The sequence below is a fragment of the Nerophis lumbriciformis genome, linkage group LG23 (assembly GCF_033978685.3).
Source record: "Nerophis lumbriciformis linkage group LG23, RoL_Nlum_v2.1, whole genome shotgun sequence".
Classification (NCBI taxonomy): Eukaryota; Metazoa; Chordata; class Actinopteri; order Syngnathiformes; family Syngnathidae; genus Nerophis; species Nerophis lumbriciformis.
Genome location: NC_084570.2, coordinates 8,919,191 through 8,934,070, shown reverse-complemented (window position 1 = coordinate 8,934,070; position 14,880 = coordinate 8,919,191). Strand labels below are relative to the sequence as shown.

The following is a 14,880-nucleotide window of genomic DNA, read 5'->3' as shown; positions in this document are numbered from 1 at the left end:
TCTAACCATGCTGAACACCCTCTCTGATGATGCATTGCTGTGTGGCACGCACAAAAGTGCTTTCATCAAATGCACTAGATGGCAGTATTGTCCTGTTTAAGAGTGTCACAACATTGCTGTTTACGGCAGACGAATTGCTTTACGGTAGACGAAAACGTGACTGCTGTTGTTGTGTGTTGTTACCGCCCTGGGAGGACGTTAATGAAACTGCCTAACAATAAACCCACATAAGAAACCAAGAACTCGCCCTCCATCATTCTAGAGTTATAACGTGATTGGGCAGGTACGCTGTTTATATTGTGGGAAAGCGGACTCAGGTCCGAATGGACCTGAGTATGGACCTGAGTCCGCCTGAATTTCGGGAGAAAATTTGTCCCGGGAGGTTTTCGGGAGAGACGCTGAATTTCGGGAGTCTCCCGGAAAATCCGGGAGGGTTGGCAAGTATGCACGGAATGTAAAGGGCCTCTCTAATGCTGACAACGTTGGCCCTTTTTTCATAGTTGTGAGCCTAAAAATGATGTCTACAGGTAAAATTAGACACAGTGTTGATTTTGGGCTTGTTTTGTAAGCACATTTTGGAACGCCCACTTTTAGCTCCAAAATGTGACATCACCCACAGAAGACTGCAGACAATTTTATATTGCGCAATATTTGTTTTGGTAGCATCTCCATACAAAATCGCAATATTTTTGTGCAGAAGTTGAAATAATGATCAAATATTGCTGCCAAATGCATTGCTGCAGGTTGTAGAAATATAAGTAAAGAAGTGGTCAGCCTGCATATATTTACTTTTTTTTAAATTTAATTTTATTTGTTCTTGTCCTCTCCAGCTACGCAGGCAAATCATATACGGTCGTGATGTAGATGCCCGTATCGGCTGTACAAATTTACTTTACAAAAGTAAAAAAAAGTAATCTCTTGTTGCCTTATTTGTATTTGACTATATTAAATGGATATATATTATTATTTGGTGCAGCCGGGCCGGAGCAGGAGGGGATAGAAAGTGGGAAAAAAGGAAGACAGGGAAATTGCGGGGACAAGAAGGGGATAAGACGGAGAGACAACAACAACAGCAGCAAACACAACAACGACAACAACAACAGGACAACATCAGCAAATAGAATATGTACAAATATGATGGTAAAAGTGATAGCAAAGAAGCAGTTAGTGAAATAAATATTAATAATACAGAAATGACAATGAGCATTATTACACTACAAATACCAATAGAAATAGCACTATTGATAATTAGAGATGTCCAATAATATCGGACTGCCGATATTATCGGCCGATAAATGCTTTAAAATGTAATATCGGAAATGATCGGTATCAGTTTCAAAATTATCGGTATCGGTTTCAAAAAGGAACATTTATGACTTTTTAAAGCGCCGCTGTGTACACGGACGTAGGGAGAAGTACAGCGCGCCAATAAACCTTAAAGGCACTGCCTTTGCGTGCCGGCCCAGTCACATAATATCTATGGCTTTTCACACACGCAAATGGATGCAAGGCAGACTTGATCAACAGCCATACAGGTCACACTGAGGGTGGCCGTATACACAACTTTAACACTGTTACAAATATGCGCCACACTGTGAACCCACACCAAACAAGAATGACAAACACATTTCGGGAGAACATCCGCACCGTAACACAACATAAACACAACAGAACAAATACCCAGAACCCCTTGCAGCACTAACTCTTCCGGGATGCTACAATATACACCCCCCGCTACCCCCCCCCCAACCTCAACCCCGCCACCCAACCCCGCCCACCTCAAACTCCTCATGCTCTCTCAGGGAGAGCATGTCCCAAATTCCAAGCTGCTGTTTTGAGGCATGTTAAAAAAAATAATGTTTGTGACTTCAATAATAAATATGGCAGTGCCATGTTGGCATTTTTTTCCATAACTTGAGTTGATTAATTTTGGAAATCCTTGTTACATTGTTTAATGCATCCAGCGGGGCATCACAACAAAATTAGGCACACTAATGTGTTAATTCCACGACTGTATATATCGGTATCGGTTGATATCGGAATCGGTGATTAAGAGTTGGACAATATCGGAATATCGGATATCGGCAAAAAAGCCATGATCGGACATCTCTAGTTATTATCATTACTCCTTATTGCAGTTGTTGTAATGCTACATATGTTGCATTTCGGCCGATACTGATACAAGAAGGCCAATATCAATATATGACAAAATGCCAAATATCGGTGCCGATAACCGGCCCGGGCCAATATTCAGTTGATCCCTAATATAGACGCCATGGCTCCTTTTAAGTTTATTTTGAGAGAGCTACAACAAGCGATCGGTTGGTATAGCCCACATGTGAAACGTTTCTTTTGGGTTTTGCATTCTCTCATTTAGGTCTTCAAACGTTTTACTTCCTCCTGCTGCTGGCATACTTTGTGTCTTCCTGTATCTACGTAAGGCCTCTGTACCAGGCTCTGAGGAAAGGCGGGCCCATGCACACGGTCCTCAAGGTGCTGACCGCCGCTCTGGCCTTGCAGGGCTTCTCCGCCTTCTGCAACTTCATTCACATGGCAAGGTAAGAGAAGACAATCTTCTATAGATGATAGATAATAAAAAGCTCAACTACTCCAGTCCCAAGAAGCAAATAAAGCCTGTGGCTAAAGGAGCTACGAGCAATCCTTTTTGTGGGTTGGAGGTAGTGCTGTCCCGATACCAATATAATTTTGGTGCCGGTACCAAAATTATTTTGGTACTTTTCGGTACTTTTCTAAATAAAGGAGACCACAAAAAATTGCATTATTGGCTTTATTTTAACAAAAATCTTAGGGTACTTTAAACATATGTTTCTTTTTGCAAGTTTGTCCTTAAATAAAATAGTGAACATACAAGACAACTTGTCTTTTATTAGTAAGTAAGCAACAAAGGCTTCTAATTTAGCTGCTGACATATGCAGTAACATATTGTGTCATTTTCCATTCTATTATTTTGTCAAAATTATTAAGGACAAGTGGTAGAAAATGAATTATTAATCTACTTCTTCATTTACTGTTAATATCTGCTTACTTTCTCTTTTAACATGTTCTATCTACACTTCTGTTAAAATGTAATAATCACTTATTCTTCTGTTGTTTGATACTTTACGTTAGTTTTGGATGATACCACAAATTTGGGCATCAATCCGATACCAAGTCGTTACAGGATCATACATTGGTCATTTTCAAAGTCCTCATGTGTCCAGGGACATATTTCCTGAGTTTATAAACATAATTTACAATTAAAATTTTTTTAAAGAAGATGTTGTGATGCCAAAAAATATCGACGTAATCGTAGTAGTATCGACTAGATACGCTACTGTACTTGGTATCATTACAGTGGATGTCAGGTGTAGATCCACCAATGGCGTTTGTTTACATTTTGACGCCGGTGAGCTACGGTGTGTAGTGAAGCATGTTTAGCTATTCCTCGTCCTGCAGGGATGATACTTGTGAGAAACATACTTTATTTGTCGCCATGGAGACGAGGATTAGTGATTTAGAAGTAGCTAAAACACTGCAGACTGGGGCTGGACTTTAGCCGCAAGCCCAGCTAGCCATGTGTCAAAGCACCTCTCCCTGAAGGCGTTTCAGTGTTATAACTTCACCTTTATCGTTAGTTTTTAAGCCAAAATGCAAACCAGCAATGACACGACGTGACGACGAAGGGGACGCGGGGGGGTGGCGGACCGGTACTTTTCAGAAGCGGTATAGTACCGAATATGATTAATTTTTAGAGATGTCCGATAATGGCTTTTTTGCCTATATCCAATATTCCGATATTGTCCAACTCTTAATTACTGATTCCGATATCAACCGATACCGATATATACAGTCGTGGAATTAACACATTATTATGCCTAATTTTGTTGTGATGCCTGGCTGGATGCATTAAACAATGTAACAAGGTTTTCCAAAATAAATCAACTCAAGTTATGGAAAAAAATGCCAACATGGCACTGCCATATTTATTATTGAAGTCACAAAGTGCATTATTTTTTTTATCATGCCTCAAAACAGCAGCTTGGAATTTGGGACATGCTCTCCATGAGAGAGCATAAGGAGGTTGGGGGGGGGTCGGGGTTGAGGGGGGCAGGGGGCTTAAGGGGTGCGGAGGGTGTATATTGTAGCGTCCCGGAAGAGTTAGTGCTGCAAGGGGTTCTGGGTATTTGTTCTGTTGTGTTTATGTTGTGTTACGGTGCGGATGTTCTCCCGAAATGTGTTTGTCATTCTTGTTTGGTGTGGGTTCACAGTGTGGCGCATATTTGTAACAGTGTTAAAGTTGTTTATACGGCCACCCTCAGTGTGACCTGTAAGGCTGTTGACAAAGTATGCCTTGCATTGTGTAAAGCCGTAGATATTATGTGACTGGGCCCGCACGCAAAGGCAGTGCCTTCAAGGTTTATTGGCGCTCTGTACTTCTCCCTACGTCCGTGTACACAGCGGCGTTTTAAAAAGTCATACATTTTACTTTTTGAGATCGATACCGATAATTTTGAAACCGATACCAATAATTTCCGATATTACATTTTGAAGCATTTATTCGGCCGATAATATCGGCAGTCCGATATTATCGGACAACCCTATTAATTAGGATCGCGGTACTATACTAATACCGCGATACAACCGTAATGGACCCCGACTTAAACAAGTTGAAAAACTTATTGGGGTGTTACCATTTAGTGGTCAGTTGTACGGAATATGTACTGTACTGTGCAATCTACTAATAAAAGTTTCAATCAATCAATCAATCAAAGGTCAGCACAACAGTAGTGACATAATAAGAAATGCACAACTGACACCTTTACTGTTGTGCTCTGCAGGTATTCCAGAGACGGCGTTGGTATTCCGCTGATGGACAGCCTAGCTAAGTGTACGTAACTTCACAAATGATCTTTAAATCCATTTGTAAAAACACACCAAGTGACTTCTCTGGCTTGTTGTCTCCATGCAGTTTGGGATATGGTGGCTCAGGTGTCCGTGCTGTACACGTTACTAAGTCTGTGTGTGAGCTGGACTCTAAGTCGAGGCCGGAAACCTCAGTCCCGACCTCTGCAGTGGGAACAGTCTCCGGCGTCCACAGCTGTTGCCGTAGGTGGAGTCGTTACGCAGGTACGCTCTACTTTTTGGCGCGATTGCCCATGTTTGCCCGATGCCGAGATGCTCACCGTGTTACTTTTAGGGTGTGCTGCTGCTTTGGGAGCAGTACTCCGCATCCGGGAGCCAACACCACAGCTACCACAGCCATCAGAGTCTGGCAGGGATACTCCTCATTGCCCTCAGGGTGACACTGGCCCTCCTGCTGGCCTCCGTTCTATACCAGATCATCTCCACTGAGAGGAGCACCCTGAAGAGAGACTTCTACATCTGCTTTGCCAAGGTTAGCACCGGCCAAATTCACCAAAAATCTGTCCCAACAGCTCCTTCTTGTAGGTCTAACAAATAACCGAATCGGTTTGATCTCTCTGCGAAACTGCTGGAAGCCCCGTGTGTCTACAGCGCTCTCTGTCCAGGCATGTGATTTTTCCGTCTTTTTTAATCTCGGGGAAAAAATAATAATTATCTCCCGTTTTTCCGTTGTTTTTCCCGACCCTAAATCAAGATTCGAGACGTCGTTTATATTACGCCGTAGTTGATTGGTCGATATGTTCCTTGTGACCAATCAGGACATCTGTTATGAATGATGACGTTAATAACGTCATCATTCATAATGGTTATTACCGCCATTTTCCATATGTAAACGATGTCGGTTCTCGAGAGAAAGGACGCTTTACGAGTAATAGAAATTGATAAACATGTCAAAAACAAGTTTCGATGGGAGTGGATGGAAAGGGAAATCACTGATACTGTTGGGAAGAAGGAAGTTACGACTTTGTTCGGTGATTTTATTCGGAAAATCGATCGTCCCGGAAAGGTTTTGTGCATGTGGTGTCATGATAATATTGACCATGGATCACAAGGTTTCAAGGCTTTGGAAGTACATGCGAAACGCCAAAAACATATGAAACAACTCGAAGCAAGGAAAACGAACTTTTCACTAGCTGGTACTTTTGGATGTCAACCGAAAGTGAGCAAACCTTACGGACTTCATCCTTTGTTTACATCGACAACTGCCGTAGACATCGAGAGGAAAGATCCACCCAAAAAACCCACTTCAGTTGCAGACAGGGTTGTTAATAATGAGGTAAGCTAAAAAATATTTGCTTGCGAAATACGCATGTTTGTTTTAAATATTAACCAACTATTGCTTTGCGAAATATAAATGGGTTTTTCTAAAAATAAAAAGCCACGTGAAAATATATTATGAAATTACAGAAATTCAAAGAGTCGCATTATTGATTCCAGTTAACAATTTATTTGAAATAAATTTGCATATAATACTATTTTGTAATATTAAGTTCTTATGTAGTCTCTTGAAACAATATTGTCAGTGGTGTAACAATCTTGAAGGTAAATATTTTCACACTTGTTTCATGCAATATGTCAGTGTCCTCACATTATTATTATCTTCTATTTTCAAATATGAGTAAACAATACTAAACATGTTTAATTATTTTCATAAATTTATATCCTATTTTGGCGAAAAGAATGAAATGTTTACATTTGGTATTTTAAAGTTAAAAAGTTAAAGTACCAATGATTGTCACACACACACACTAGGTGTGGCGAAATTATTCTCTGCATTTAACCCATCACCCTTGATCACCCCCTGGGAGGTGAGGGGAGCAGTGGGCAGCAGCGGTGGCCGCGCCCGGGAATCATTTTTGGTGATTTAACCCCCAATTCCAACCCTTGATACTGAGTGCCAAGCAGGGAGGTAATGGGTCCCATTTTTATAGTCTTTGGTATGACTCGGCCGGGGTTTGAACCCACAACCTACCGATCTCAGGGCGGACACTCTAACCACTAGTATTTTGTTATATTTATAACTAAACTTGTAGGCAATTAGGCATATACATTAAAACTGTGAATTGTTATTAGTGGTTATGTATTTTACAATTAATGCTACTTTCTGATAGCATATATCATGTAATAGTCTTAACTTTAAAATATATTTTGTATAATAATAAATCTTGGCAAACCTGTTACACCACTGATAATTTTTTTTACCCCATATATACAATATCTGACTAATAGTAATGATAGAATGATTTCAAATATGAAAGGAAATTTTATTTTAGAGCAATCTGCTTATTACCAAAACCTAGGCAAATTTTGAGAATGACCCATATTGTGTAAGAAGCTACAAAAGCAGAGACCAAAAGGAAAATGCAGGCTGCTCAGAAATTTGCAATGAAAGCTCATGTTAGGGCTCTCCGAGAAAGCTAATGTGTGAAGTGAACTGAAGTAATGTGGTAATACTGTAAATAAACTGTAGATAATAACACTGATCAATGTGACACCTATGGATGTGAAATGAACACAAGATGTAAATATTAGTGACTAAATACTGTTGGGACTGAACCATATACAGTGATTCATTAGGATAATTGGGTTATGTATGTTCTATTTCATGTCTTTAAACACTAAAATATTGTCTTCAAATGGTGCTGTCTTTGTTAATTTTAGCATGTTAAATTGGTGAAAAACCAGGAGCTTCGGGGGGCATCGCCCCCCCCTTGTCCCCCCACCCAGGCCCTGCACCTGGCCTTCGTCCCCCAGACCCCCGGAAATTTTTTCAGTCTTTTTCATTGTGGTCAAATCACATGCCTGCTGTCTCTCTCTCCGTGTGTGCACGTACTAACAAAAACAAGTAGAAGAGGCAAAGACAAATTCGCGTGTATTAGTAATGTTGTGTGTGATCTACTAAGACTGCGTGCACAATTGATTAAACTTGCAAAAGTGGTGCCGACCGCCCTATTGTAACAAACACACCCAAGTTCTCCGGGTGTCTCTGCCACTACGCAATTAAGGAGTCATGGGTGGGACCTGATATTCAGCTGGGAATGATTAATACATTAAATAAACACAAGACATGTATAACTATTAGCCACAAGACGATTAGGCTTATATTTAATATGCCACAAATTAATCCCGCATAACAAACATGACAGAATGAGTCAATCGCACCCTCAAGACCATGATTGCTGCCTTCGTTGGGAACCATCATCAGGACTGGGATAAGTGGCTGCCTGAATTCCGGTTTGCCCTTAACACCGCTGTCCATGAGACGACCGGTTCAACCCCTGCCAGGTTGACTCTCGGGCGGAATCTGATGGGACCCCTGGAACGACTGGTGCACAAAACTCCACCGCCACACACATCTGCATATCACACCATACTTACCCACACATACCTAAAGGAGGAAGTGGAGAGACATGTAGGCGCGTCCAAAACTCGACAAGCCAGATATTATAATGCACGATGCAAAGATGTACACTTTGTAGTTGGGGATCTGGTCTGGATAAGGGCGCACCCACTTTCCAAAGCTTCAAGTATATTCTCTGCCAAACTTGCACCCAGATGGTTAGGGCCTGTGCGGGTAGAGAAGAAGTTAGGTCCTGTAAATTACAGTATTCGTTGGTTGACTGATAAGTCTAAGGTGGATACTATTAATATGGTAAACATGAAACCCTATTATGGTCCCCATAAGCCGCTGGCTGGGGGGGGGGGGGTGTAATGGCCATAGGGGTCCATCAAGGCGTATATATATAATAAATATTGCCAGTCACAATTAACTTGTGCTCAGCGGGGAAAATAAATATATATAGTGTATATATACTTATTATGTCATCCATTTACTTATTATGAACTGTTACAGGCGCATTTTATAAATCATGCTAATATTAAAAATGTTAATAATATGTGGGGATATAAAAGGCATCCGGTGCTATCAGACCGGGCGGAAGCGGAAATTGACGTCACAAACCACCTAGGAGCACCTGTCAGACCCAGCGTTTTTGCTACGAAGCCACTTCATGGAAGAATCCTAATTTTTGCCCTTTTTTGTGGACTTTCCATTGGCCTGTGGAGAACCAGGACATCAGAAACTTTTTCCAGGAGGACTTTGAGTTTGATGCGCAGACGCGGTACCGTGAGTACGCTGCTGCGGCTTCCAAACATTTTATCGCTTGCCCGTACGAGCATGCCGCTATGTGCATGTCACGTACGTATCTTTGGGGACTTTGGGGAAATATATGTGCTGTATGAACTTTGGGGAGGTGAACGGTACTTTGGGCTGTGGGATTGAGTGTGTTGTGCGGGTTTTTGATTTATATTGGCAGGTTATATGGACGGGAGGGGGGAGGTGTTTGTTATGCGGGATTCATTTGTGGCATATTAAATATAAGCCTGATCGTCTTGTGGCTAATAGTTATACATGTCTTGTGTTTATTTATCGTTTAATTGTTCCCAGCTGAATATCGGGTCCCACCCGTGACTCCTTAATTTGCGTAGTGGCAGAGACACCCGGAGAACTTGGGTGCGTTTGTTACACTATTTAAATGAGGTTTTTGCGTCCATTTCGGCTGTCACCAAGAATACACTAATTTTCCTCCACATTTATGGCACTACCGTATTTTTCGGCCTATAAGTCGCTCCGGCCGAAAATGCATGATAAAGAAGGAAAAAAACATATATAAGTCGCACTGGAGTTTAAGTATTTTTTGGGGAAATTTATTTGATAAAACCCAACACCAAGAATAGACATTTGAAAGGCAATTTAAAATAAAGAAAGAATAGTGAACAATAGGCTGAATAAGTGTACGTTATATGAGGCATAAATAACCAACTGAGAATGTGCCTGGTATTTTAACGTAACATATTATGGTAAGAGTCATTCAAATAACTATAACATATAGAACATGCTATACGTTTACCAAACAATCTGTCACTCCTAATCGCGAAATCCAATGAAATCTTATACGTCTAGTCTCTTACGTGAATGAGCTAAATAATATTATTTGATATTTTACGGTAATGTGTTAATAATTTCACACATAAGTCGCTCCTGAGTATAAGTCGCACCTATTTTCGCAAACTATGAAAAAAACTGCGACTTATAGTCCGAAAAATACGGTATATGGTCTAACCTGTGGAATTTCGTCATGTTGTTGACATGCAGCACACACATACGATAGGTACCACCATTTTTAGGCGATATAGAAGTGTGATCTAGACCAGTGTTCTTCAACTTTTTTTTGAGCCAAGGCACATTTTTTTGCGTTGAAAAAATGCGGAGGCACACCACCAGCAGAAATCACTCAAAAACTAAACTCAGTTGACAGTAAAAAGTTGTTGTTGCAATTGTTGGATATGACTTCAAACCATAACCAAACATGCATCACTATAGCTCTTGTCTTTTAGTTCTTGTCTTGCGCTTCTATTTTGGTGACTTTTTCTTTTTTGGGGGTATATTGTAGCGTCCCGGAAGAGTTAGTACTGCAAGGGATTCTGGGTATTTGTTCTGTTGTGTTTATGTTGTGTTACGGTGCGGATGTTCTCCCGAAATGTGTTTGTCATTCTTGTTTGGTGTGGGTTCACAGCGTGGCGCATATTTGTAACAGTGTTAAAGTTGTTTATATGGCCACCCTCAGTGTGACCTGTATGGCTGTTGACCAAGTATGCTTTGCATTAATTCGTGATGAGAACGGCCGGTAGATATTATGTGACTCAGACGGCACGCACGCAAAGGAAATGCCTTTAAAGTTGTTTGGCACTGTGTACCTCTCCCTACGTCCGTGTACACAGCGGCGTTTCAAAACGTCATACATTTTACTTTTCGAAACCGATACCGATAATTATGAAACCGATGCCGATAATTTCCGATGTCACATTTTAAAGCATTTATCGGCCGATAATATCGGACATCCCTAATAACCAGCTCTATTTTTTTAAATGTACAAACCCCGTTTCCATATGAGTTAGGAAATTGTGTTAGATGTAAATATAAACGGAATACAATGATTTGCAAATCCTTTTCAACCCATATTCAATTGAATGCACTACAAAGACAACATATTTGATGTTCAAATTCAAAAACTTTATATTTTTTTTTTGCAAATAATAATCAACTTGGAATTTCATGGCTGCAACACGTGCCAAAGTAGTTGGGAAAGGGCATGTTCACCACTGTGTTACATGGCCTTTCCTTTTAACAACACTCAGTAAACGTTTGGGAACTGAGGAGACACATTTTTTTAAGCTTCTCAGGTGGAATTCTTTCCCATTCTTGCTTGATGTACAGCTTAAGTTGTTCAACAGTCCGGGGGTCTCCGTTGTGGTATTTTAGGCTTCATAATGCGCCACACATTTTCAATGGGGGACTGGTCTGGACTACAGGCAGGCTAGTCTAATACCCGCACTTTTTTACTATGAAGCCACGTTGATGTAACACGTGGCTTGGCATTGTCTTGTTGAAATAAGCAGGGGCGTCCATGGTAACGTTACTTGGATGGCAACATATGTTGCTCCAAAACCTGTATGTACCTTTCAGCATTAATGGCGCCTTCACAGATGTGTAAGTTACCCATGTCTTGGGCACTAATACACCCCCATACCATCACACATGCTGGCTTTTCAACTTTGCGCCTATAACAATCCGGATGGTTCTTTTTCTCTTTGGTCCGGAAGACACGACGTCCACAGTTTCCAAAAACAATTTGAAATGTGGACTCGTCAGACCACGTTTCCACTTTGTATCAGTCCATCTTAGATGAGCTCAGGCCCAGCGAAGCCGACAGCGTTTCTGGGTGCTGTTGATAAACGGTTTTTGCCTTGCATAGGAGAGTTTTAACTTGCACTTACAGATGTAGCGACCAACTGTAGTTACTGACAGCGGGTTTCTGAAGTCTTCCTGAGCCCATGTGGTGATGTCCTTTACACACTGATGTCGCTTGTTGATGCAGTACAGCCTGAAGGATCGAAGGTCACGGGCTTAGCTGCTTACGTGCAGTGATTTCTCCAGATTCTAGGACCCCTTTGATGATATTATGGACCGTAGATGGTGAAATCCCTAAATTCCTTGCAATAGCTGGTTGAGAAAGGTTTTTCTTAAACTGTTCAACAATTTGCTCACGCATTTGTTGACAAAGTGGTGACCCTCGCCCCATCCTCGTTTGTGAATGACTGAGCATTTCATGGAATCTACTTTTATACCCAATCATGGCACCCACCTGTTCCCAATTTGCCTGTTCACCTGTGGGATGTTCCAAATAAGTGTTTGATGAGCATTCCTCAACTTTATCAGTATTTATTGCCACCTTTCCCAACTTCTTTGTCACGTGTTGCTGGCATCAAATTCTAAAGTTAATGATTATTTGCAAAAAAAAAAATGTTTATCAGTTTGAACATCAAATATGTTGTCTTTGTAGCATATTCAACTGAATATGGGTAGAAAATGATTTGCAAATCATTGTATTCCGTTTATATTTACATCTAACACAATTTCGCAACTCATATGGAAACAGGGTTTGTATATTAAAAATATATATTTATACCACATCTTCAAATGCATCACTTCTGAATCGTATTGTTCTCCATATATCCAGATAGGTATCGAATCGTCTCATATTGGAGAGATTGACTCCGCTCTACCTCTTACACATGTTTTCTGCACAGGGATGCTTCCTGTGGTTCCTCTGTCATCCCCTCCTCGTCCTCACGTCCGCCATCGTCAACGAGCACCAGAGGGACAAGGTCGGGCAGCATTCCAGCGTGACTCGTGTCAAGAAGCTACGGTCCTCCCAACGTTCTTCTCTTGTGTTTTTATGCAGGTGGTCACCATCGGAGTAGTTCTGTGTCAGTCCATCGCCATGGTGATCCTCTACCAGCTCTTTCTGTCTCGTTCCCTCTACTGGGAAGTCTCCTCGCTCTCCTCCGTGTCGCTGCCCCTCACTATGTCCAGGACCGGTCAGAGGGGGCGCTACTGAGCACGGGTGCTTCTTATCTTAGGCATACGCGGACAAGACATTTTGCTGGTGTCTGAAACGGTGCTGAAGAGCATCCGCCTGCCTCTCGCGACTCCGAAGGAAATCAAGACAAGAGAGGGGTCACAAATAATTCATAGAAAAAAGAAATGTAAGGACTCAGGCATCATCTCAAAAGAAGAAGATTAGCTATTTGTTTTTATATTTACAGTACATACAAAAAAATGCATAGAATAATGTTACTAAACTGGCAGTCATTGGGAGGTAGTGGAATTTATTATTTACCGGGTTTACAGTGCGAGATGATGGACTGAACATCATATTGATGTACATGCGGGATGAATGACTGTTTAAAAGTCATTTTTCAGTTGTAGCCTACTAAAATGTGAATTTGCTAGCCGGTGGTACAGTATATGAACTGTAATATTTTGACAGTATATCTCCCCGTCTTCATCGGCAGATGAAGGCGAATAACCTCAAAGCTTCCGAGTGAATGACGTTATTTATTCGCGGATGCATGACATAAATATTTCAGCGCCTTGTTTACGACCTGATGCTTGAACATAGATCGCGTTTGTTTTTCTGTTGAACTTTGTTAGGTTTATGTAACACAGTTGTGTTACTCGTGTCGCTAAGGATTTATGATGTGCAACCTGTGGACTTGAAATGCAATTATTTTAAGGTAATATACAAACCCTGTTTCCATATGAGTTGGGAAATTATGTTAGATGTAAATATAAATGGAATACAATGATTTGCAAATCATTTCCAACCCATATTCAGTTGAATATACTACAAAGACAACATATTTGATATTCAAACTGATAAAAAAAAATTGTTTTGCAAATAACCATTAACTTTATAAGTTGGGAAAGGTGGCAATAAAGACTGATAAAGTTGAGGAATGCTCATCAAACACTTATTTGGAACATCCCACAGGTAAACAGGCAAATTGGGAACAGGTGGGTGCCATGATTGGGTATAAAAGTAGATTCCATGAAATGCTCAGTCATTCACAAACGAGGATGGGGCGAGGGTAACCACTTTGTCAACAAATGCGTGAGCAAATTGTTGAACAGTTTAAGAAAAGCCTTTCTCAACCAGCTATTGCAAGGAATTTTGGGATTTCACCATCTACGGTCCGTTAGATCATCAAAGGGTTCAGAAAATCTGGAGAAATCACTGCACGTAAACAGCTAAGCCCGTGACCTTCGATCCCTCAGGCTGTGCTGCATCAACAAGCGACATCAGTGTGTAAAGGATATCACCACATGGGCTCAGGAACACTTCAGAAACCCACTGTCAGTAACTACAGTTGGTCGCTAAGTGCAAGTTAAAACTCTCCTATGCAAGGCGAAAAACCGTTTATCAACAACACCCAGAAACGCCGTCGGCTTCGCTGGGCCTGAGCTCATCTAAGATGGACTGATACAAAGTGGAAAAGTGTTCTGTGGTCTGACGAGTCCACATTTCAAATTGTTTTTGGAAACTGTGGACGGCGTGTCCTCCGGACCAAAGAAGAAAAGAACCATCCGGATTGTTATAGGCGCAAAGTTGAAAAGCCAGCATCTGTGATGGTATGGGGGTGTATTAGTGCCCAAGACATGGGTAACTTACACATCTGTGAAGGCGCCATTAATGCTGAAAGGTACATACAGGTTTTGGAGCAACATATGTTGCCATCCAAGCAACGTTACCATGGACGCCCCTGCTTATTTCAGCAAGACAATGCCAAGCCACGTGTTACATCAACGTGGCTTCATAGTAAAAGAGTGCGGGTACTAGACTGGCCTGCCTGTAGTCCAGACCTGTCTCCCATTGAAAATGTGTGGCGCATTATGAAGCCTAAAATACCACAACAGAGACCCCCGGACTGTTGAACAACTTAAGCTGTACATCAAGCAAGAATGGGAAAGAATTCCATCTGAGAAGATTAAAAAATGTGTCTCCTCAGTTCCCAAACGTTTACTGAGTGTTGTTAAAAGGAAAGGCCATGTAA

At 41.2% G+C, this 14,880-nt stretch overlaps 1 protein-coding gene across 2 annotated transcripts in view; it reads left to right on the top strand.

Annotated features, from left to right (window-relative positions):
• Positions 1 to 14,527, top strand: part of gpr180 (G protein-coupled receptor 180) — a 48,139-nt gene extending 33,612 nt beyond the window's left edge. For both annotated transcript variants that reach the window (XM_061985209.1, XM_061985208.1), the window contains 6 exons: positions 2,378 to 2,558; positions 4,839 to 4,888; positions 4,970 to 5,127; positions 5,198 to 5,395; positions 12,574 to 12,651; positions 12,729 to 14,527. In XM_061985209.1, the coding sequence (XP_061841193.1) occupies positions 2,378 to 2,558; positions 4,839 to 4,888; positions 4,970 to 5,127; positions 5,198 to 5,395; positions 12,574 to 12,651; positions 12,729 to 12,884 (821 nt within the window). In that variant the 3' untranslated portion in view covers positions 12,885 to 14,527. The remainder of the gene's footprint in view (positions 1 to 2,377; positions 2,559 to 4,838; positions 4,889 to 4,969; positions 5,128 to 5,197; positions 5,396 to 12,573; positions 12,652 to 12,728) is intronic.
• The last annotated feature ends 353 nt before the right edge of the window (positions 14,528 to 14,880 follow it).